The 24,740-nt window shown below is 39.0% G+C and overlaps 1 protein-coding gene across 1 annotated transcript in view; it reads left to right on the top strand.

Moving 5' to 3' along the window:
- Spata17 (spermatogenesis associated 17) overlaps positions 1–24,740 on the top strand; it is a 157,036-nt gene that overhangs the window by 12,098 nt on the left and 120,198 nt on the right. The window contains exons 3-5 of the mRNA XM_041635251.1: positions 987–1,068; positions 12,837–12,887; positions 22,417–22,520. Of these exons, the coding sequence (XP_041491185.1) occupies positions 987–1,068; positions 12,837–12,887; positions 22,417–22,520 (237 nt within the window). The remainder of the gene's footprint in view (positions 1–986; positions 1,069–12,836; positions 12,888–22,416; positions 22,521–24,740) is intronic.

Here is a 24,740-nt window from a genome sequence, read left to right as displayed (position 1 = left end):
TAGAACATTTCCTTGACATATGTCAATACATAAATACTCTGGGAGTTATGAAAATAAAATAGTAAAGAAGGAAAATAATTGAAGCTAAAATATCATTCAGTTATAAGCCCAAGAGAAAGAGTGAAAGTTTTTTATTGCTATTTTCTGTATGTGATTAGCAAGCTCCAAGAGTAAGTTCTCATTCTTTAAAAACATCAGAGTTTACTAATTGTAGAGCTTCAGTCACAGGAGGCCAGGGAGAGCAACCTCATGCAGCAAAAAATTGATAAGTCCATGGTGAGAAAAGATGTACTACCCCATTCCCAGATGTGAAACTGTTAGATGTAACAGCATGCTCCCAGATGTGGAACTTTAGTTGTGGCTGACAGCTGGGGAGCGTACATTGTGGCAGTGAAGGCAGTTTGGAGGGCATAGGGCATAGCATGCTCACAAGACCCAAGAGCTCCCTATAAATCACCTATTTGTCCCCAACCTAGCCATAGAAGGACAGAACTCACTCAGGGAGAGTCCGAGCTCTGCCCTGATAGGGTTGGCCATTAGGAAATGCGAGCAACCATGAGCCTCTGTTTCTCCTTGTGTAAAATATCAGATTCTTTCTGCCAACTCCACAGACAAAAGCCATTTCTGATTGAGAACTCAACTTACGGTGAAAAAACAAAGCATTTATGGTCAAGGAAAAAAGTTTACATGGAGTCAGGCATGGTGGATATGTGCCACTATAATCCGTGTCCTTGGGAGGCAGCTGGGAAGGAGCTCCACATGTTCAAGGCAAGCCAGGTCTATGTGAGTTGCAAACCAGGCATCAAGATTTTATGTCAGAGAGAAAAATAAACAAGATAAAATAGAAATAATAAAACAGAAATAAAATAAAGATACATAGAACCTTAAATTTGAATTTGACATTGTAAATTATAGAACATTTTTAAAGAATGAAGAGACTTCTTGGTTCCAGTGGATGCATACTAATACATTTATTTTCATCATAGGCACTTGAACAGGCTAGTGACAATTATGCAAAAGTGGTGGAGAAGTTACTTAGGCAGAAAACGTTACCAACTTATTGTTGAGGTAAATATAAACTTTATATTATGCCAAGATTTTAGCTGTTCAACATTCTGTAAGATGTGTTTCGCCATGTAGTTTACAAATTACTCATGACAAGTAGCTGTACATAAACTGTTGCTGTTTGAAATGTCTCCCAGAAGTCTCACGTGCTGAAGGCTTGTGGTGGCACTAGTTTGGGAAATTCTGGAACCTTTAGGAGGTAGGGTCCTGATGTGGGATTCCCCTCTGTATGCTGTGAATATCATTGGTTAATAAAGGATTTGCTTTGGGCCTTTAGCAGAGCTATAGGGGAACAGAACTAGGTGGAGAAAATGAAACTGAATGCTGGGGGAAAGAAGGGCAGAATCAGAGAGAAGCCATGTAGCTCCACCGGAGATAGACACCAGAACTTTTCCTGGTAAGCCACAGCCTCATGGTGATACACAGATGAATAGAAATGGGTTTATACAGTTTCTGTGTGATTATTTCGAGTTTGAGCAGCAGGGAATCAACAAGCAGCTCTCTCCTCCTACAGGGTCCAACTCAAGGAAGGTCACTTGGGTATGTCTTTGGGGACTGTCTTGTTCTAGTCCTCAACTTTATTCCTTACCCCCTCCCTCTTTTTTCCCTCGACCTCTCCTTCCCCCACTTTCTGACCCCATTCAGTGGTTGGTTTTGTACCTCTCTACTTTGCAATTCTACCTGATCATGGCCCAGAAACAAAGGTGCCCACTGACTACTGGACAGAAATCGCAAAAATCATGGCCAAAGCAAGTCCTGCCTTTTAAGTGGGTTTCCTCTGCTTGTGCCAATGCAGAGAGGATATGCAAGCACCAATCTGAGCTTAATTTTAGAAAGGAGACTTTCCTGAGAAACCTATTTTTCCTTAAGTGACAAACTTTATTATACATAAACTGCATTAGCTATTTCAATTTTAATACCTTTGACTATGTGCATTTAGGAGATTTATTTGTTGATGGATATCTAGACTTTCTAGTGTGTTCATGGCAAGCAGGCATGTAGCTTATTCTTGAATCTCCCCCATTTTCAATGAAAGTCTCCTCTGACAGGCAGTCAACAGCTCACAAGGATGTTAACTTGGGAAGTACAGACATGAGTTCCCTCTACACTCTCTTTAGTACTTTCTACAGAGTTGCTTTTTAGGTAAATGAGATTTCAAAAATCAGTAAATAAGGCTAGTGAGATGACTCAGTGGACAAAGGCTATTGTCCCACATGGTGAAAAAGAGGACTGATTGCTGCAACTGTGCTCTGCCCTCCCCATACCTGCCATCAAACATATAGATACATAAGCAAATCAAGTAACTAAATAAATAAATAAATGTCATTTTCAAAAATTTTAAAGAAATTATTTTTAAATGAATAAATAATACTCCCAATATGACTTCATTGAATATTTACATATTTCTAAATATATCACTATATATTTGCAATTCACTTTGACAAGCAGCAAATTAATGTCTTTATGCTAGTTGGTATTTAACAAGTAAATGCTATTTGCCAGGCATTTAAAACTTGACTTTTATGATACCCATTTGGCAGGTTGTACATGCAAGGCAAAGACTTGCCTGTGTTTGCTTGGAGCACTAGTTCACATACTTAACAATGTTAGCCTTTTGTAATTGTTTTATATGGTGTGACAACTCTGACCATTGCTAGCATCCTGCATCAAACTTCTGTCAAGACAATGTGTGCCTCATTATTGTTGCATTTGCCCACCAAGATACTTAGCACACAGTATCTTATGCACCTTTCTGTGAATGGATAGACAGTGAAAAGCAATTTTTTAAACGGCATTACTGCTGTTCCTTTTAAAAAACTGAATTCGACTGGTCGTCAGTCTGATTACAGCATGTCTAACTTCTTTCATCATTGGATTTTAATGAATGCAATATTTGAAACATAAGCCTATGAATTAGCCAAATGCCTGTTTCTGTTGGTGTTCAACACTTTAGATAGGAAATTTTGGAAGAATATTAACAAGTCTATAATTCCCTTGTTTGTTTCACCTGCCAGGCCAGAGATTTTCTTTTATTATTCAGATAGAATGCCAGGAATTTTGGTAATTACCTTTTGTTTTGTATACATCTGAACAGCCATTATTGTTGATTTTAAAGTGTACAGAGATGGAGTTCTGCTTCTATCTGAACTTAATTATGCTATTTGCATGGAGAATTTTATTTCACACTTGACCCTTTTTTGTCCGTCATAGTAGAAAAAGTGTCAATATTCTATTACTGTTTCTTTCAAACATATTTCTTTTGATGTCTTTTAGTGCTGTATTTTAGACTCAACTTTGCTTTCTTCCTTTTCTTTCCAGTTTTATATCTGCTTTCCTTTTTAAAGTTCACTGTACTTATATTGATAACCAAGGATACATAAAATGTATTTTTGAAGCAATGTTAGGTGTATAGAAAAAGTTTAAAAGGCTCCATACAGTCGTCACCCAGTTTTCTGCTCTTAAAGAAAGGAGTTTATGGTATTACTTTCTTGTCTCTCAACCTTTTTTGTTTTATTTTTATATACATGTTGTTTTGTGTATGTGTTTTTATGCGTATTTGTATGTTTGTGGGGACATGTGTGTGCATGCATTTAGAGGCCAGAGGACAATTTTGCATCATTTCTTATCTGCCATTCACTTTTTCTTGAGACATGCATAGATAACAACTGTATAAGGGCAGTTAGTGCAGTCTCTGCAGGGCAAAGAAATGACCCCTGAACTTAGTCTTGGAGAAAACCGTGTGCATGAAGTTTTGGGGATCAGCTTGGAACTGGAAACAGTGAGAGCGGCACGGATGCTGATAACATGGCCCAGGGAGTATGGAGAAGAGGACTAGATGTGGCCTTCAGAATATACTTCTCTGCCTTTTTTACAGGAAACTTGAAACAATTTAGTGCATTCACTTACTCCTAGTAACGTTTTGTGAAGTGAAATATACATATGATATCTTCCTTCACATTTTAGATGGTTCAAAATCATTCATACTTTGCCTCTTCCCTCCCTATTGGCTTGAGTCTGGGCCATATGTTGCAATCTGATGGGACATAGGTCACGCCCCAACTGACACTTTAAAGAGGCTTTTTTTTTCTTCTTGATTTCTGTCACAAAGCCTTACCAGTAGACTGCGGGCTTCTGCCCTAGGCCTGAGATAAAGAGCCCTGGATAGTGGAGACAGAACTTTCACTCACATGAGAGAGAAACCATCTTTGCTTTGTAAGCCCCTAACATAACTGCATTTTCTCCTCAGCAAAGCTGCATAATAGCTTTCCTGATAACCAAAGCAAGTTTCTTACATGGGACATTCTGCACAGGATACTCAGGCTTGAAGAACTGTGTTTGGAGGGTTGTTAGTTTATGCTAATGTTAGGGCATAGCCATGTGATGATCTATTAAGGCGTTGATGCTGCCTCAGCAGACAGTTGGGTCCATCATAGTTAGTATTCAGCAGACATCTTTAACTGAACTCTTGGGCGGGAGACTAGATTAAGGTCACAGAGGCGAAGGTTTCCTAGTCATCACTATTAATGACAGCATCTTCCACCTCATGTGAAAAGGTATCCAAGCAGTAGAGCAGTGTTCAAGAGGCATGGTCTAGTTAAGAATTAGAATGAGCAGAAGGGTGTGCAGGTGCCCACCTTTAATCCTAGCACTTGGGAGACAGAAGCAGATAGCAAGTCTCTGTGATTTCTAGACCAGCCAGGGCCATGTAAAGAGACCCTGTCTCAAAAAACAAAAAGCAACTTGGAATGAGCATCAGGAACAGAGTGACCTAGTCTTGCTTGTAGCTGCCATCAAGAGAAAGACCAAATCCTGAGGTGGTAATTTCAGAGACAACTCCTCAAAATAGTAGTACAATATTTCTTTCTAGATTTTAAATAATTCTGTGACACTGAAATAGGTTAGTCCTATGATGTCACATGTTCCCCACTACAGTGACTTTCATAGTCTCATCTGAACAGAGCCATTCTAGCTTCTGCTGTGCTTAAACAAATCCCAGCTTCCCGCGAGACTGTGAATGGGGTCTGTTTTCACCTACTTTTTCTGCAGCCTAATGACTTGGTTTAGTTTCTGACAGTCTCTACACCTTGTGCATGTCCTGGACTCTAGTACCTTTGGCTCACAATGATGGGAACACTTTTGTACTACAAGAGGGTTCTCTGATTCTTAGAACATTCTCTTTATAGTCACCATGCTCTGGAACTTCACCCATGGTTAACTTTAGTTGGATACTTAGTCGTACTGATGTTTGGGACAGTAGCTGCCTCCTCTTTGTCTTCTTTCTTTCTCTTTCTTTTCCTCCTTCTGCTTATTCTTCTCCTCATTCTCTTTCTCCTTATTCTTCCCCTCATCTTTTTGCCCCATTGTGGAAAACACAATTTTATTATTTTCCATCCTTTGAAATTTTCATACTTACATAATGTGTCTTAATCAAACCCACTTTTCACCACTCCTACAAGTCCCCCAGGACCCTCTCAACCCTTGTGGAAGAGATTATTTCCTTTATTTTTCAGTGTGTCTGTTTTCAGTACATAGCAAAGCTGTGTTCACTAATTTTGTATACTTGCACTCTGTGGAAAGTATTTATTAGCCCTAAGAGGATTTGGGGCCTCTTATGTATAGAATCCTATCCTCTGGAAATAGGAATACCCTAGCTTCTTCTTTTCCTGATATTTATTTATTTTCATTTTCTTTTCTTGTCTTTTTGCTCTAGCTAAAACTTTAAGTACTCTATTCTATAGGAATGAAGACAGTAGACACTTTTATCTGGTTCCTATGTTAGTTTTTAGTTTTTCTCCATTAAGTATGATATTGGATGTAGGTTCCTTATTAGAGCCACTGGAATTTGTGCTCTGGTAAGACTTACCAGTGTAAACTGTATAGGACAGTTTTTGTACATAGTGATTTATTTTAAAATCACCTTTTTCTATACTTTGCCATTATATAATTAATATATGCTCTGTATCAAATATTCTTTTTAACACAGCCTGAGAGCAGTTTGAAACTACAAAGACTATTGTAATATGTAAATAATTTGATATATATAACTTAGTTTTATCTTTTAAATTGTGGTCATCTAGTCAGTGACCTGTGTGTTCACAGCTTTATGGTAGTACAACTTAACTGATAAAGATAGTTGTGATTTTAAAACATTATGGTTCAAATTATAAAAGTTATTTACTACATTGCTGGAGATCCCAGGATCACAATATTAATATATAATTAAGCATTCTACATTTCTGACAGAGGATTAATGTTTGATAGAACATTTAACTGATTAACAAGAAAAGGAACTTTTATTGACTTTAAATGGGGTAAAAACATCATCAACTATGATTTCATTGTGTGTTGTAATGAAAAATGCCAATTTGTTCTTATTATAAAAGGAACAAACTACTTAAAATATGCCACTAACTTTAAAATAATAAAAGCTTGCCATAACTATTTTTATATTTTTTTTTATTTTGCATTAGACAAATGTTTCTCCAATAGATAGGAAAATATCACACTAGTAAGATTTCCAAATTAATTGCAATCTAGGCAGCATTCTTCACCTTTAGTGTCACGGAAAAGAGTGAAATATGAATTTTTTCTCTTCAGAGTCTTAAACTTCAAATAAACAGACTTAGAGCTCTGAGTTATTCATGTAAAATTCTGTTAATTTTCATCAGTCATGAAGTGAATTCAGATTGATTCACTTGCTCCTAAACATTATACTAATGGTAACTATGAGAAAAAAAATATAGTTGGTTTGAATTTTTTTGACCAAAAAAACCCCCTATTTTAGAAGTCAGCAGTACCAATTCATGGTTACCAGTTGCCTGAATATAAGGCAAAGCAGATACCTTCATGATTAGTTAATAATAAATAACTTTGATTAATTGTGAACTCAGAGCGGCAGTGATGTGGAAAGCTCGTCTTCTGCCTCTGTGTACATGACTTCTAACTCTTCCGTCCTCACCATGTCTGTGTGCATGACTTCTAACTCTTCCGTCCTCGCCATGTCTGTGTACATGACTTCTAACTCTTCCGTCCTCACCATGTCTGTGTACATGACTTCTAACTCTTCCGTCCTCGCCATGTCTGTGTACATGACTTCTAACTCTTCCGTCCTCGCCATGTCTGTGTACATGACTTCTAACTCTTCCGTCCTCACCATGTTTGCCAGTCACTTTGTAATGTTAATGGCCACACACTCTAAAATGATTATGAGCAAGTGTTATTTTAAATGCTGTGCTTTTGAGTGAGTTCGTGATTTCTTTCTTGAAACTCATCTTTTCTTGATTTCTATCAGAATGCTTAACAACAAAGGCAAGCCTTATTTTCTGTTCCTGTACCACTGTGTACACACAGGAGATGTAAGCTAAAACTGAAGAAGAGTGGGTAGCTGACCAATTCAAGTGAGAAATCTTTGAGTAGAAATTTATCCTAGGAGTTAAATAGAGGAAACTGAACTGTGGATTTCAGACAGGAGTGGTGTGTCTCTAGCTGCCCAGGTCTGGGGCATGTTCTGGGACCCTGGTCTGCGGCAGTCTGGCAGGTGAGCTCAGGGAGTGAACTGCGCTGCACAGGTGACAGTGCAGAGGACCTTTAGCCAGGAGTCACCAAGAAGGGAGCTGGGAATGAAGGGAGCACATGTGACACACAGGAGGAAGAAGGAAGGAGCAGCGACAAAGAGCTGCGGTCAGTAAAATAAAGTATAATAACCGTCTCGAAAAACCAAAAATAAATAAATAAATAAATAAAGTATAATAGCATGCATGTGTGGAAACATTACTTTATAGCCGACTACAGAAGCAAACATTATGCATGCATATCATTAAAATATAACTCAGAAAAGTTTGAGGTTCCCTTTTGTTTTGGGAGTTATTTCACAGAGCCCACTGGAGCTATGGACGTACTAAGTTCCAGCTGGTAGACTTGGAGTAGGGAGAAAGGGCAGATTCTCCCACAGATGCTTTTAGGAAAACCAGGAGTGGAACCTGTGCAGACATAAGGAATGGGAGAGGTTTCAGGCAGGAGGAGTGGCATTGAGAACAATAAGAGAATCAGGCTGAAGGGTAAGGGAAGGGAGTTGTTAGAGACAGTGGTAAAGAAATCTTGGCATTGCTTTGATGAACTTTGATTGTTATATTTGGTCCAATACAGGAGCAGTTCTCATTTATCTGACTCCCCATAATAAATGACTTTGTAGAAAGAGAAAGAGTGGGTAAGAAAGAGATATAGACAGACAGGCAGAGAGACAGAGAGACAAAGCAATGTGGACATAATCTGACCAGCAGCCATTATGCTGCTGGAGAAATGAAACACTTGTGTGATCCGTGCTTTAGCTTGGCACTTCATCACGCTCCTGGAAATGACCACATCCAAGTGTGTCCATTGTGTCAGTCAGCCCAGTCAGATGCTTTACCTCATGCAATTGGAAATGTGTGAAGGTCTTTTCTTTTTAATCACAAAAGGTCAATGAAAGCATTATTTTTAAACACTCAATGTGATGAAGGTGTCTGAATGAAGTCAAAATAGGAAGAAATGGTCATGAACATTTACAGTAAAAAGGGAGAGAGACCTGACCATGTTCAGGGACTGACCAGAAAGGGTGGTCTTAAAAGTAAAATAGATGACCATAGCCACTGTGGGCCTGGGGGCTTAGCCAAGCAGAGTCACTGAGGAGCTAAGGCCTCAAAGTCTCCTCAGAAGCACTGAGATGTTCATAGCCTGTCTGTACCCACAGCATAGTCATTTACTGAACAGAACCAGTGGCCAGCAAGTTAGAAAGGACGACTGTTAGAAATCACAACATAACAAGTCCATATGCGCATCAGCCACACAGACAAATAAGTACATTTTCCAAAGGAAAATGCCTTCCATGGCGGCTCTCCCAAGCGATAAGGCAAAGACCACTTAAAGCTGATGTGCTCAAGTGCTGGCCTTTGATCTTGGCGAGTTTTACTCGTTGTACATCTGAGGTACCAATCTTCTTTACTTTCCTTTCCCTGTTTTTCCTCCCACCTCCCTTCATTTACTTCTGGAGTTTACCCAGAAAGCACCAGTTGACCCTCAGTGAGTGGGTGCCATATCTGCATTATAGTGAAACTGTACTCCTTGCATGGGTGGTCCTTATGACATGACAGAGCTTTTACTTTCCTGTTTAAAGTGAACTTGGAGTCTCAATAACGAAGGAATAGAAGTTTGGTTAATAGTAAGAATTAAAGTTTTTGTTGGCTGAAAAATTGTGGTAGCTTTTAGTTTTGCTTATATGGGTTGCTACCATCTCCCTTGCTTGTCCAACTACATGGAAACATTAACATTACAAAAAAATCATTGTTCAGACTAGAAAAACAAAGATCAACTGAATTGGAATGTCTACCTACATCTTTGAGATTGTATTGCGATACATACAGGTCAAACGCCTTTTCTGAGTGATTTTAAAGATGCTGAAACATATGTAATAAACATTTTAATTGTTTTAACTGTACTATTCAGATGCATTCACATTTTGAAAAATATTTTATATTTATCTATGTGTACATGTATGTAGTGGTGTGTATGCACACGTGAGCACCTGCACAGGACAGAAGAGGGTGTTTGGTCACCTTGACCTGGAATTACAGCAGTGGACGGGACTGGGGACTACCAAATTTGGGTCCTCTGGAAGAGTAGTGTGGGCTCTGAACAGCTGAGCCACCTTTCTGGGCTCATACATTCTATTTTTATGCAACCATCTCTCTAGAGCATTTCCTAAATAGTGATTTGTGCTTTCCAAGGTCCCTGGTAGCCATCATTCTGGTGTCTGTCTCTGTAGCCAGCTTTTCTAGGTTTGACACTTTAAGGGAGCCACATGAAACTGTTATTTGGAGGTTATTTTCAAAAGCTCTGGACTAGGCAACCTGGGACACCACATAGAACCCACTAGTGGTGTGTGTGCTGATAGGAACGTGGGAATCTAGGAGACTTTTATTGCTAGCCAAGAACAGGAGACATAACCTTGAAAAGCAAGCTTCGCTGATCCTTCTGGGTGACAGGCCCTCGAAATGGAGGTTAGGGACGGTCATGTCGTTTCTGGAAATTCAGGTCCTGCCTCCTTCTGATCCTTTAAACAAGGCGTTTTCTGCCCTTCTTTGAGGTTGCTGTCTACTGTCTGAGCCATTTATCCTGTAGGCAAGAGTGTAAAGAAGTGAGACTATCTGCTGCTCACCCCAGCTGCCCTCTACAACAAACCAGTTTTGGCCGGTTTGTTGAAGATGCTCCATACGCAGGTGCTGTGTTCTGAAGGACAAACAAAGCTGGGGCTCCTGGCCAGGCTCTGGATAGCACTGCCTTTAAAATACAGATTCACAGTTGTCGGACTCAAAAACCACCGCTCCCCCTTTACCGTCGTGTTATGCAGTTAAATGTACAACCTCCATACACAGCACCTGTTCAACCCCACTGTGAACCCCAGCACCTTAGTGACTTCATCTTTTTTTATCTTCACAACAGCTCAATAAAACATATAATACCTTTTTAAAGGACGGGAATCTAGACCAGGAGACTTACAATTCTTTTCAAAGCTACTCAGATGATAAAATAAAGCCAAGGGCCAGTGAGTAAGGTCTTGCCACCAAGCATGATGAGTTGTATATCTTTGGGTCAGAGGAGAGACCTGACTTCTCTCACAGGTTGTCCTCTGACCTTCACATGAACACCACACACAAAGGTCATTTAAAAAACAAAACGTGTCTGGAGTTCAAAACTTGTGCAGTGCTTTATAAACAGGCAAGAACACCTTTTACTGATTGGAGTGTTCTGAAAGACATAGTTTCCAATAATCGTTCTTTCATGAGCTGAGAGTTGTATTTTTGGGTGAACAATATTATGTTGAAAAAATATGTGTGTAATGCTTTTACTGTTATTTTTTACTGTTGTGAGCTCTTTGAGTTTTTATGTTTAATTAAAAGAAAAACTACTATATGAAAGCAAATATATAGAGAAATAACACATATATGCATTTCATGGCAATGTTATCTTTAGTATAACTTAAATACAATATGAAATTAAATATTTTAATTTACCTCAAATAGCAGGAATTATGGCACATTTGGTTTAAGGGAAACGGAGAAGTTAAAGGCAGTAATGCTCAGATTGTTGATGAGTCATATATCCCCGGAGCCCTACACAGTTTCCTCTAGGTCAGACCAGACAACTCACAGAGGCTAATTATAGGAAAGTCCTTTGTATGGAGTCTTGGCTGTCATGAGGAAGAAGTGCCAGGGATATAGGTCTGAGTTGATTTTTCTATTTTTCTACCCAGAAAACTTAATACTCATAAGCTAGGGTGAAATTCTTTTAGCTGCATGACTTTTGATTGGAGAAAAATGCATGAGGCTGTGGACCATAAAGGGAAGTTCTTGGAAAGAACCACACCTTACGCTGGCTGTTCCACAAGGCTGGTTACCTGCTCAGAATGTCAGTGGCTGTGCAGAGGCTGTGACATTGCGGGTCCAGAGCATAGTTACAATCTGTCTTGGCATCTTCAGACTCCTTGATAATCATTCTCTGCCCATTTCTGTGTCTGACCCTAACATCTCTTTGACTAACATGCAAAACCTTTCAGAGTGTGGTACAAAGCCTCTGGCTTCCACCAACCAAAGGCTAAGGATGCACAGGAAGACTTGAGCCCAGTAGCTAGGATCTCCCTGCTTAGCTGTGACCCTCCTACCAGATGAATTCACCAGTGTATTCTAGAAGTGCCTTGCTTTATGACTTGCTTGCTCTGTAATGATTAAAAATTCATCGAACTGTTACATGTTAGAACAAGGAATTTGAGGTAACCTAAACCTGTGTTCCTAAGTTATGGCCAATCATTTGGCTCCAAGGTAAACTGTTTCTTTGGCTTTGAGGTGAGAGTTGTGTTTTTGTGTCAACAACTTTATGCTGAAAAAATATTTAAGTAAATGTTTTTACTGTTAATTTTATTGTTGTGAGCTCTGCAGACTGTTATTTTTAATTAAAAGACAGAGCAGATAGTGAAATTTTAATTCAAGACAGTAATTTCATTAGAATAAGAAACATTGCTGAATGCTTCTTTATATAACATAGATTTGGGTATTAATAGAAAGAGTATCTTTCTTAGAAAGAAACTAAGAGTTTAGGAAATATTCACTCTACCAAGGGATTTGCTGTAATGTGATATCATTATATTTGTGGTTTTATGGAAGTAAAGTGAATACTAAATGAAACAAAATTCCCAAGGCTGACTCAGGAGGCAGCTAAGCACATAGCATCTCACATAGATGGTTGGAAGGCACAATTTTGCCCCATCACTGCATCCGTATCCTTGAACGGTTTCGACTGAAGACAGCATTTCTTTGAATTTTTCATTAAACCCGACGTCTTGAAATATGAATTCCTTTTATGTTCCTGTGAGTTTTGGCTAAGAGAACCCCAGTGAATAAATCATACCATACGACGTGTCACCAGCACTTGTGAATATTTCTGCTTTGTTATTCTATTCTCAGCAGAGCACCATTGATTATCAAACTCAGCGGAGAGCATTTTATGATCATATATCTCCATTAGCTCTGAGTTTGACTACCATAGATTTTTCTGGTTAAGCTTGCATTATGTATTAGGAAGCCTATCTCTTCAATACAAAGTTTGATTTCATTTTCTAAGCCCAGATCTCTTATTATGTATTATGTATAAAGATTCTTATCCTTTATATGTAAAAATAGGCTGCACTGTCTTTGTGTAACTGAAATCTATGCTATCTTTTCTTTTTTCTTGATTCACAGGCAGCATATTATAATATGAAGATGAATCTCTACAATGAAATGGCTGTCAGGGTAAATATTTCTTCACTTGTTAAACAAATGAAAAGTCAATTGTGCCCTGAATTCCCTTTTAATAAAACGAGCAAAGCAGAGTAATGCAAATTTGATTGATATGCTAATGGAGGTGGGGCAAGAGCACTAGTTAAAAAGTTAGCTATACTAAACACACAGTAGCATTGACAATTGTGGTAAAATGTAAGCCACATAGTTGTAATGTCTATGCTTTGTAATGCCTGGGATCTCTGAGCCATTGCTAAAGAAAGACCACAAATATCGGTGAAGTAATGCATCAGTGTCCATATTTCATGTGAAATATCATGGTAAATAGATGAACATGGCTCTGAGATCTAAGAATCCTTCCTCACATAGTAATTAGAATTATTCATATGCTTTAGCAATAATAAAGTTTGTTTCCAGCACAGAAACTTTTTTATCATTTCTGTGTTCATTTTTATGTGCTGGTTCTCTAATAGAAAGGTGACTTTAGGGCTGATAATATGGGTTGGATGGTAAAACGTTTGATTTGCAATCATGAGGGACCGAGTTCTGATCCCCAGAGCTCTTGTAACCAGCTGAGCATGGTGGTAGTACTTTCCTGTAACTCCAGTGCTGGCAGGGTGGAGACAGGCCAATCCCAAAAGTTCATTAGGCAGACAGCATAGCCAAGTTGGCAAGCATCAGGCTCACTGAGAGACCTTGTCTCCAAAAGAGGTGGGCACAGAAAGAGTGATGGGAAATCCAACATCTCCCTCCAACCTCCACGTGAATGCTTGCTTGCACGCACTTATGTTTACACATATACACACACACAACACATACACTCACAAACAAACTGAACATAGCAACCATATGCTTGAATTTGATTTCTGCAGATGTTGGCAATGAATGCAAAAGAATGTACTCCCTTTATTTAAAGCAATGTAGTTATAGCTTAATTGCTAAATTATTATGTATAGGGAAATTTCTCAGTTGAATTTTATTACTGCTTTTAAGACCTTTATTGCCTGATTACATTCTCTTTGATTAATATTAGTTCTTACTTCAGCAGAGAACACATTTTGCTTTTGGGCCAAGCAAAATAGCAAATTCTTTCTGAAAGCCATGTGCTGAGTGAGAGACCTGGTTAACATTTCTTTGAATCTCTATGCTATCCTTGGAAAGGTTGCTATCTTCTATGTGGAGGCACAGGGGAGCCTGAACCAGGCCTACTATAGTAACTGTGCACCTTTCTGTGTCCCTGGAGTTGGTGAGAACTCAGACAAGAGAAAGAAGTGGTATTATCTGAAGCAAGAACTCCAAGTAGGATGCCGTTAACCTTTCTCAGTAGCATCCACACAAGAAAACACTTTAGATTTTCTTTCTTCAGGGCATGCACTAACCTGAGAATGTATAGGGTTCCATTCTTTTTGCAGTGTTACCAAAGGCTCAGACATGGAGCCTTTCAGAATCTCATCTGATTACTTCATGTCTGATGTGTCTCTAAAGTAAAAAGTAACGAATTGTTGAGAACCTAAAGCAGTTTTGCTTTTTCTTAAAGGACATGGTCTCATGTAGTCTTGACTATGCAGCCGAGGCTGGCCTTGAACTTCTGACTCTCTTGACTTAATGTCCAGAGTGCTAGCATTACAGGTGTAAAATACCATGCTCCACTGGAGAGTATATTACAAGTATATAAAAAAACAGCTGAGGATATAGTTCAGTAGTAAAGTACTTACTTAGTGTATGTGTGATGTAGGTTCAATCCCTAGTGAAACACAGCCACGCGCGCACATACACGCACGCACTACAAGAAGTTTAAAGATTCCCTTCAGAGGCTTGCGTTGAGTTAACTTTGCACAGGTAGGGGCAAAGCTGATTTGTGTAGAAACTCTCAATGATCCTCTAATGAAGGTTGATTTTTTAAGATTAGCAGATCACTGTTGTCTAAGTTATCTGAGACTGTGGTTTGTAGGCTGGTTTTCTTTGCTTTATGTTTAAAAACCACCTATGAGTGAGTACATGTGATAATTGTCTGTGTCTGGGTTACCTCCCTCAAAATAATGTTTTCTAGCTCCATCCATTTTCCTGCAAAAGTCATGATGTCATTTTTTTCTGCTGTGAAGTACTCCATTGTGTCAATGTACCACATTTTCCTTATCCATTCTTCAGAGAACTTAGACAACAATGAGGACACTAAGAGAGATTTACGTAGACCTAATCTACATGGGAAGTAGAAAAAGACAAGATCTGAGTACACTGGGAGCATGGGGACCTTGGGGGAGGGCTGAAGGGAAGAGGGGAGAGGGAGGGAGGGGAGCAGAGAAAAATGTAGAACTCAATAAAAAAAAAAAGATTATCAGATCACAGTGAGCAGTGACCAGAACTGAATTTACTTATAAGTGAGTTTTCTATTAGGTAGTACTTTAAAAACTTTGCTAACCATGTTGTAGAATATTATTTTAAGATGTATTATATTTGTTTATGCTGTGAAACGTTGTTTAATGATGCAAAGATCTGTAGCATTCTTTTATGCTGCATTTGTTTAACTCTGTGAAGCTGTGTTACTGTGCCTGTCTAAAGTACCTGATGGTCTAAGAAAGAGCTGAATGGCCAATAGTGAGGCAAGAGAAAGGATAGGTGGGGCTGGCAGGCAGAGAAAATAAATAGGAGAAAAAAAGAAGGTGCAAGATAGAACAAGGGGAGAAGGACTCAAGGGGCCAGCAACCCAGTGAAACAGCAGACCGCAAAGAAAAAAAGAAAAGTTGTCGGGCGGTGGTGGTGCATGCCTTTCATCCCAGCACTCAGGAGGCAGAGGCAGGCGGATCTCTGTGAGTTTGAGGCCAGCCTGGTCTACAAGAGCTAGTTCCAGGACAGGAACCAAAAGCTATGGAGAAACCTTGTCTCGAATTTCAAAAAAAAAAAAAAAAAAAAAAGAAAGAAAGAAAGAAAGGTTAAGCAGAAATAGAGAAAAGTAAAAACCTAGAGGCAAAAGATAGATGGGATAATTTGAGATAAGAAAAGCTGGCACTTATAAGAAAGAATAAGATTCCATGTGTGATTTATTTGGGATCTGTTTGGTGGGCCTCTTAAAAAGGCAAAAGAGTAAAAAGAGTAAACACAAACAACAACAATTTTGGCATTGCAATGTGGGGCTAGAGTAAAAGAAAACCCAACACTAGCGTGACGAACACTGTTCAGTAGTTAGAGGCTATGGGGTAGAGCAGTCAGTACTAGGTAAGTGTTCATACTTTTCTAATGCAGAACAAATACATAAAATGTTTTGGCTTTATATAATAGACATTATATATAATAGCCCAACTTGCTGTATTTTTAAAGGGCTACCTTTTCTATGTAAAATTCATGATCCCCTTTTCCTGTAGAGTCAGTCACTCTCTGAAGTTTTATTTCTCTACTTTACCGTAGACATGTTTTTTTTTCTATTAAAACTGGTAACATTTTATTATTCTTCCTAATTTACATCCCAACCTCCACCACAGCTATGCTGGAAGTCTCTTGGGACCCAGAGATGGCCATTCTTCAGTTTCCAATGCTTGACTTATGGAAGGTGGTTAAATAAATATCTCAGGACAATCAGTCAATGCTGTCCCTCCCTCTTATTCTTTCCTATGTATGGAGTTTTAAAAAGAAGTCCTTTGCCTTAAACAATTTTCTCTGCATCACTAAGGACTAAGCACCCTTGTTAGAAGAGATCATTTTTGCTTTTTCTGGGGATGGTTAAGCTATTTAAATTCCATAAGTAGGCACTCTGGTAGGGATGGACTGGATGGCAGATGTAATGACTGTTTCTTGGAGAATCCCTTTTGTCCTGGAACACTTTATAGTGATTGCTCAATCAGATGTCATTGCTTAGCAAAGCGACTAGGACTGGGAGAAGGCCAGCAGATTCTCATTCTCAGTGATTTGTCTTGATTTTAGCACCCCAATCACTTCAGTTCAGATTGAAGTGTTCGCTTTATGGGAAATAACAACATAACAGCTTGAACACTAAAAATGACTTAAAACAAATTTGCAAAGTGCTGTAACTTTAGGGACTCACTTTCTCTTACAGTTATGAATTAATGTAAGTCACAATATCAAATTGTTTGTTTATTTAATGCCTAAAACATGACGAGTGTAAGAAAAATTATATAGTGACTTTACAGTGGTTAAATATGTCATCTATAAACTTTCATCTCAGTCCTTTAGACTACTTATAATTTTGATCATATTTATTGTGCCATGAAGGAAGCATAATTTACAGTAACAACTTTCATAATTTAAGACGCACATAGCTAATTTTTTTTTTTTTAGAAAGAAGATACTGACAGTCTCAGAGATTGGAAATGGCATCCTGTTTCTGTGGCTGCAGAGTGAAGAACATAGTCTTAGTCACAAACTTCAGTGTTTTTGTCAAGATAGGAAGGATACCTTAGACAATGTCAAGTGTATACATCATGATGCCTCCATTTCCATGCAAAGGAATGTCTCTTCACTCCCCTTGTTACTAAGATTACACATGCAAAGCACTTAAACCGACCATTAGAGAAAGCAAAGATAAGGAGATCCGAGGAAGAGCGAGTGCTGCCATGGTCCAAGGATGTACACCAGGGCATCAAAACTGGGTAGGACATTGTTAGCGTTTCCACTTTCCAGGCTCCCTGCACTTCTGTTTTAGGAAAAAAGACCTTTGTTCCTCTTCCACTGACATTCAGATCACTATGGATTTGGGGAATAATGATAAACGTAGTGGAGGAAACCTTTTCTATGAGCAGATGGCTTTTGCTGTTCCAAGGTTTTGCCATTTGTCTCAGTGCTTAAAATAAACATTATTTATAAGACCACTTGCAATGCGATGTTACTTAATGAGGAGTATGCATCACTGGTCTGACTCGTTTAAGAGGTCATTTAGAACTTACCGGTTAACAAGCTGTAATCCGCTGAGCACACCATGGCTTTGTTTAAAATTATCTATTCAGAGCTGATCAATGACAATAATTGTTTTATTCCAATCACTTCTGAAAGTTTCTAATTACTTTGAAGGGCATGAATACTAGCCATTTATGGTTGTGTTTTATTTCATTTTGTTTTTTTTTTTTTTGAAGTTGTCACTCATTCACCTTAAAATTAAGAAAAACAATATTGTAAGATTTATTCTGGCTCTTGAATATGTTTTCTTTTAAAAACTTGTCCATCCACCAGGACTCAAATATCAGCAAGAAATATACAAAATCCCCCATATCAGTAGGTAAGGATAGCAGATTCCTTACTCACATATATACCATGTCTATACTAACCAGAAACTGTTACGCTAGCTACCCCCACCCCCAGCTATAAGAAAATGTGACTTCAAGATTAAAGACACGTTTTCTTTCTCCTTGTAGTGTTCACAGAAGACAATGGTGTCAAAAGTGTGGACTTTATAGCAAGACATACATGGGTTTCTGTCCTGACTCTGCCATTTGCTTTTGTAGTGGATAGATGAGCTTGAGTAAATTACTCCCCTGTTTCTTCATGTTAACATGAGCCCATGCCTTGTTCATAAGGAGTGCTTGAATGGAATCCATTAGTGTGATACTTGGCAATGCAAGAAGCAAATGACTTTCAGCCTGTTCACGTCCCTGACAGTTGTTCCCCTGTTCACCTAAGGCTCAGTTCCTTCCATCTCCTTCTAGACACTCATTTTACACAAAGCCACTTAAGGAGTGATTATTTATTGTGATGGCTAGTTTAATGTCAACTTGACACAAGCTAAAGTAATCAAAGAAGTGGGGGTTCTCAACTGAGTAAATGCCTCCCATTAGATCAAGCTGCAGGCAAGCCTGTAGGGCATTTTCTTAACTAGTGCTGGGAGAAGGCCCAGCCCTTTGTGAATGTTGCCATAGCTAAGCTGTTATTCCTGGGTTCTATAAAAAATAGGCTGAACAATCCATGAAGAGCAAGTCAGTAAGCAGCAACCTTTCATGGCCTCTGTATCAGCTCCTGCCTCCAGGTTCCTGCCCTCTTTGTGTTTCTGTCCTTTCTTCCCTCTGTGATGGACTGTTATCTGGCAGTGAAAGTGGACATGCAAGCCAAGAAAACCCTTTCCTCCACAGCTTGCTTTTTGGTGGTGGTGACTCTTCCCAGCAGTAGTAACCCTACCTGTGCTTCAGTGTGGATGAGTTTTCATATCACTTGCTATATTTACTTTTTCAGTATATGATTGTGAATAAAGATTTGCTGAATAGGATATGTGCCAAGAATATCAGGGTCACAGAAGGTTCCATTTGAGCCTGTGTGGATGAGGTTGCCACTCTTTCCAGTACTAGCTAGAGTTGGGGAAAGAAGGATCCCGGGCCATTGCCGTGCCCCGCCCCCAGGAATCCCCTTTGTGGATTAGCACAGGTTTATGTTTGTATGCACAGGCTGCTTTTCTCAGAAATGGCCTCAGTTTCTGTTCTGCCGTACAGAGACTTTTAGCCACACACTCACTCCTCAAAAACATCTCGATGTCTGCTGAGATGTTGATTTTCTTTGAATCTGGTAACATTTCCGGGTATGTGTTCCTCAGCACCATCACTGAGTGCACGTGTTTCCTGCAGTGCATATCTCCAGATGGCCTCATAGTTGATACCAGCGTTGCTTTGTCAATAGATAGGAGATACTGAGCATCAGACACCACCCAGCCACCCATGTGGCCTTAGGCACTCATTGGACCTCACTAAGCATCATTTCTCTCTTCTTTTGAATGAGCCTTATATCGATACCTCAGCATAAAATGAGAACATTAAGTTAGATGAAACAAGAAAATACTCTCCTATTTGCATGTATTATTTATGTATGTAAACTTTGATTTGTTTCTCTGTTTCATTGAGAAGGGTTTGTACCAATTCCTCCAGGTTGTCAGATATTTTATGATTTTGGTTAAATTATGGAGACTTTCCAAATTGAATATCGTATCATTTTATAACAATCTTTTTTAATCTGAAAAACTGATCTCTAAGATGAGATCCTCTGCTCAGTAGCTGCAAGCTCTTGCTGCTCTTCCATGGGACATTTGGCTCTGAGAACCCACGCCAGGTGGCTCACACCAGCCTGTGACTCCAGCAATGGAATCCGCTACCTTCTGGCTTCTGCAAGCACTGCACTCAGTTGCAGCTCTCCCATGGCTAAGATAATTAACTAAAGAGAAAGGAGTAATTGAACATAACTTGAAAAACATTTTATTGACAAGCTCTTGATGTAGCTATAGTGTTGCTTCATTCTGATTCCTAAGATTCATGTCTCTGGTTCAATAGCCTCACCATTGTGGCTGTTTCCTGTATTTTAATAATTTTTTTCATACCAAAAGGCTGACTAAGATATTAAAATCCCCACAAATATCAGACTGTCAAATGATTGTGAAATGCTTTTAAATAGCTCTTTTAAATGACAGAGAACATCATTGTGTATTCAGTATCAATTCCACATTCCACTTACGTGTATATTTAGGCTTAATACCTTTAGCTAAAACACAAACCAAAACAAAAATACTGCTGGAAGGCTAGCAATGATTCTCAGTGCTTCCTTCCATATTTTTAACTAAGTGCAGACATTTTTTATCCACTAAATTGATATCATATTTTGTGTCTTAGTTTGAATTGTTCTGATAACTGGTGAATATATTATCAAAGGAGACAGATTCTCAGGATGACTGGGAGCTTGCAAGATGACCAGGAGCTGCCCTTAAGTGTGTTACTGTGCAGCCCCAACACTTCTCTCACCCCAGAAAAGTGAAGCTCTGTCTTTTGGTGGAAGTAAACTATTTGGATTTCGGGGGGAGGGGCATTTGAAGATGACAGCTTCAAAAGAAGTTCCATGGGTTGGAAATTGTAACCCATTTATTTCCCAGTGCTGCTCGTAGTGACTGGAAGAATAGATTTGCCACTGCTCCAGCTTAATTTAGATCTACCACTGCTAGCTGACTACGAGAAAACTACATAACCTGTTTTTTGTCGTTTTCTATGAATGAGCTAAAATAATACTTTTCACATAAAAGTGTTCTGAAGATAACATAAGTAAAATGCTTAGGATACCCCCTGACGTGCGAGAAGTCACCAAATAGTAGCTGTTAACATTACTAGAATAGCAACAAGAAGTCATGGTTAAGACTCAGGGCAGTACCAGGTGTAACTGCTAGCACCTGTCGCCAGCCCAGCACTTGGGAAATGCAGGCGAGATGATAAATTTGAAGATAGCCTGGCATCAATCATGAGTTCCGGGCTACTCTGGGCTACTAGGGAGGAACTATTCAAAGTGAAAAGTAAGTAAATGCGACTTTAGCTATCAGGTTTTTCCCCTTGGTGGTACTAAAGATTTGAACCCAGAGCCTTGTTAATTTTTATATGATGACAATTAAAGAAAAGACAATGAATTCCAAAGAGAACAGGGTTTGGGGGGAGGGAAGAGAAGGGAAAATGACATAATACCAAAAATAAAAAAGTTAAAAAAGAATATTTTTTAAAAGACAGGCTCGTTTAACAGTTTACTTCAATAAGGCCTAATCCAACCGGCAGTGCTATTGGTAGTTGTATTAGCTCTTCTTTCCGTTGCTGTGACCAAATAACTAAGGGAGCAGCTTCATAGGGAAGAATTTGATAAGTGGATAAAGAGCTTTGATCCAAGCGTGAGGATGGGGCTTTGCATCCCCAGTAGCTATATAAGAGCGGTGGCAATGATGGCCTACACCTGCAGTCCCAGTGCTTGAGAGGAAGAGACCAGGTATGGGGAAAGCTGCCTGGTTAGACTTGCTGAAGCAGCCGGATCTGGCTGTTGCTAGAGAAGCTGCCTAAGTAAATAATGGGGACAGTGATCAAGAAAATTCTGACTTCAACCTCTGGCTTTCACTTCTATCCACACATGCACCCACACATGAGAATGTGCTAATGCACACACACACACACACACACACACACACACACACACCACAGAATAAATATAATGTTTTCCCCAATGCTCATGACCTATCTAGTGTCAGGTTTTTTGCCACTTTAGCAATGTCAGATATGGGCTCCATCTCATGGCATGGACCTTAAGTTCAATCAAAAGGTTGGTATTCATATTACATTTGTGCCGCAATCCCATGAGCATATCTTGCAGGCATGTCTCTGTTGTAAGTTGCCAGGTTGGTAGCTGGCTGACATTGACAGTCACTTTTTCCTATAGTGGCATGCGGAGTACCTTGCAGCATCATGAATGCTTGTCAGTAGGAGTGCAGCTTTCAGCTGTACACCAGCTTGACGTCTCCCTGTTCGACGACATAAATATTCCCTTCAGCACCACAGTTTTATCATCAAGTTTTAAAGAACAACCAAATAGCCTTAGTAGCCTATGATGTTTGAAAGGGCTGGTCCATGCAACCTCCTTAGCCAGTGACTCAGCATATGAAGCCCATTCCTGGCTATGTGGTTGCATAAGATGTCTAGTTGGAGCATTGTCCAAACCTTTATTTGATAGAAGTCATTATGCATAATTATCTTGATTTGAAGAGGTATATTGTTTAAAAAACGTTAAATGGCATATTTTATCTTTTTATTTACATTAATAGATTCAGAGACGATGGCGTGGCTTTAGGATCCGGAAGTATTGCTTTAATTATTATTTTTTGAAGGAATACTTGAGAGCTGTTTCAGAGACCAATGATGCAATTAGGTGAGTAATATAACCACTCATGTTCTAATGAAAGTTCACATGGACTATCCGTGGATACTGGTTATTATCACACTTAGAAAAAGCCCTTGAAAGTTAGTGATATGCTGGCAAGATATAGCTACATGATTCTGTTTACCTTAAACATTTATTATCCACATGTTATTATCATGTATGATTGACTATAGATTTTTGTGTGTATGGTATGTGGTCATTCAAGAGTTTACTTTCTATAAAAATATGATGATAACTTAGATTTATCTATGAAATGATTCTGCAAATGAAGTCTTCAGTAAACCTCACATGTATTTTGATGAACATGCAAAGCAATGAGGATTTGCTTCTGAAGGAGGACAATATCATGGGACACATTAAAGGGGAGCAATTTGTAGATAGATGCAAAGTGTGGCAGTCATGGCACTGCTCAGTCAGCTTTCCCAGAAGGCTGTGTGGTTTCATGTTGCTGTGCTTTCAAATAGACCCCACTGTAGTGACATGATTAGTGCATGCCTTCGGGACATGTAAACAAGGTGGAAATGATTGTTAATGATTATTGGCACCCAGAGAGTTTTATTTGCAAATTTTGTTCCTTCCACAGTCGTTCTTTTTTTTTTTTTTTTTTTTTTTTTTACTCTGTAATGTTTTTGGATCAAGGACACAAACAGTTGTTTTAAAGTTCTTGCTCTAAGGTGTGCCTTCCTTCCTGAGGGCCTCTCTTTGTACAAATCTGTGTTTTTAAATTGATTAACATGTTTTAAACAGATATTAAAGCTGGAATCCTAAAATTATTTTCTGTAGTATTGCCAAAGACCCAGTTTTGCCTAAGTGGAGGTCCCTAAAAGATTCCCAGATCTCCTCAGGCTGCTGGCACCATCCCTGTCTCCACTCTTCTCACCAGTGGGTGACAGTATCACTTTGCATATTCGCTTGTTTGGAATATAATTTGATGGTGGAAGATACAAACTAATCCCACCCTAGTTCAGAATTATGTATAATAAAGGGTTATTTATTTCGAGGAGACTCACAGATAACTTTCCTAGATCATGGTCCTCTGCACAAATGGGTGAACAAGAACAGAGTCTAGCAGCCGGAAGTGAGAGCCTGAAGCAAGAGAGCAAGCACAGACTTTACAGCTGCATTTATAGTATAAAAGACCATGCCCAAGTGGGCTGGTATCTTAAAGGCTATTGGCTGGAAGAGCTGAAGGAGCTCCCACAGCAATAATTTCTGTGGGAGATGTAAGTGGTGCATTTTTTATATGTTTTAAACAGCATTGCATCACAAAATTTGCAGGAGAAGGGATGGACTTCAAATGTATAACATTAAGTGAGGCCAAATAATTATATTCTTCCTCATATAAGGAACCTAGCTAATGATATATGTATGCATGTAAGCAGTATGCAGGTACAGTGTGACATGCAGAAAACAGAACAAGGCAGACTAAATATCAAGAGGTGAGCAAAGACTGATCACAGCTGTTCTTCTATTAATGTGAGTTTCTGTAAAGTCCTTTATAAATTTGTGATTCTTGCTTTTAAGATTTTTTTTTAATTAAAGTAACTATGGCCTAGGGAAATAGCTCAGTCAGTAAATTTGCTATATAAGCTTCAAGAGTAGAGCTGAGACCTGCCAGAACCCAATAAAAGCTGGGCACCATGGTCAATATCTGTAACTCCTGCACTGAGTAGGGGGCTGGAGGCACGCAGACCTCTGGACTCCATCCAGTCTAGCTGACCGTGAGCCCCAGGTTTACTGAGAGGTAGTGTTTCAGAAAAAAACGGTGGCGAGCAATCAAGGAAGACACCGGATGTTCCCTGACTGCTATAGGCATGTGTACACACAGACCCATCTGAAAACGTGTGTGCATACAAAAACACATAAAGACACCCAAATTTAAAATAATTTGGGCACTGCTTATTTCTATTTATAGTGCTACCCATATTATATATATATATATATATATATATATATATATATATATATATATATTGGTTTTTCGAGACAGGGTTTCTCTGTTGTTTTGGAGCCTGTCCTGGAACTAGCTCTTGTAGACCAGGCTGGCCTCAAACTCACAGAGATCCGCCTGCCTCTGCCTCCCAAGTGCTGGGATTAAAGGCGTACGCCACCACCGCCCGGCTATATGTTTTATATAGTATAATGTCAGTTTTAATTTCTTCTTTGGAATTTATTTTTCAATGTCTAATATTTCTCTTAATTTTGCCT

Source organism: Microtus oregoni, unplaced genomic scaffold (assembly GCF_018167655.1).
Source record: "Microtus oregoni isolate MIOR12 unplaced genomic scaffold, Mior012 000047F_ref0000412, whole genome shotgun sequence".
Classification (NCBI taxonomy): Eukaryota; Metazoa; Chordata; class Mammalia; order Rodentia; family Cricetidae; genus Microtus; species Microtus oregoni.
The sequence above is the reverse complement of the archived record's forward strand: the minus strand, read 5'-3'. Positions and strand labels throughout refer to the sequence as shown.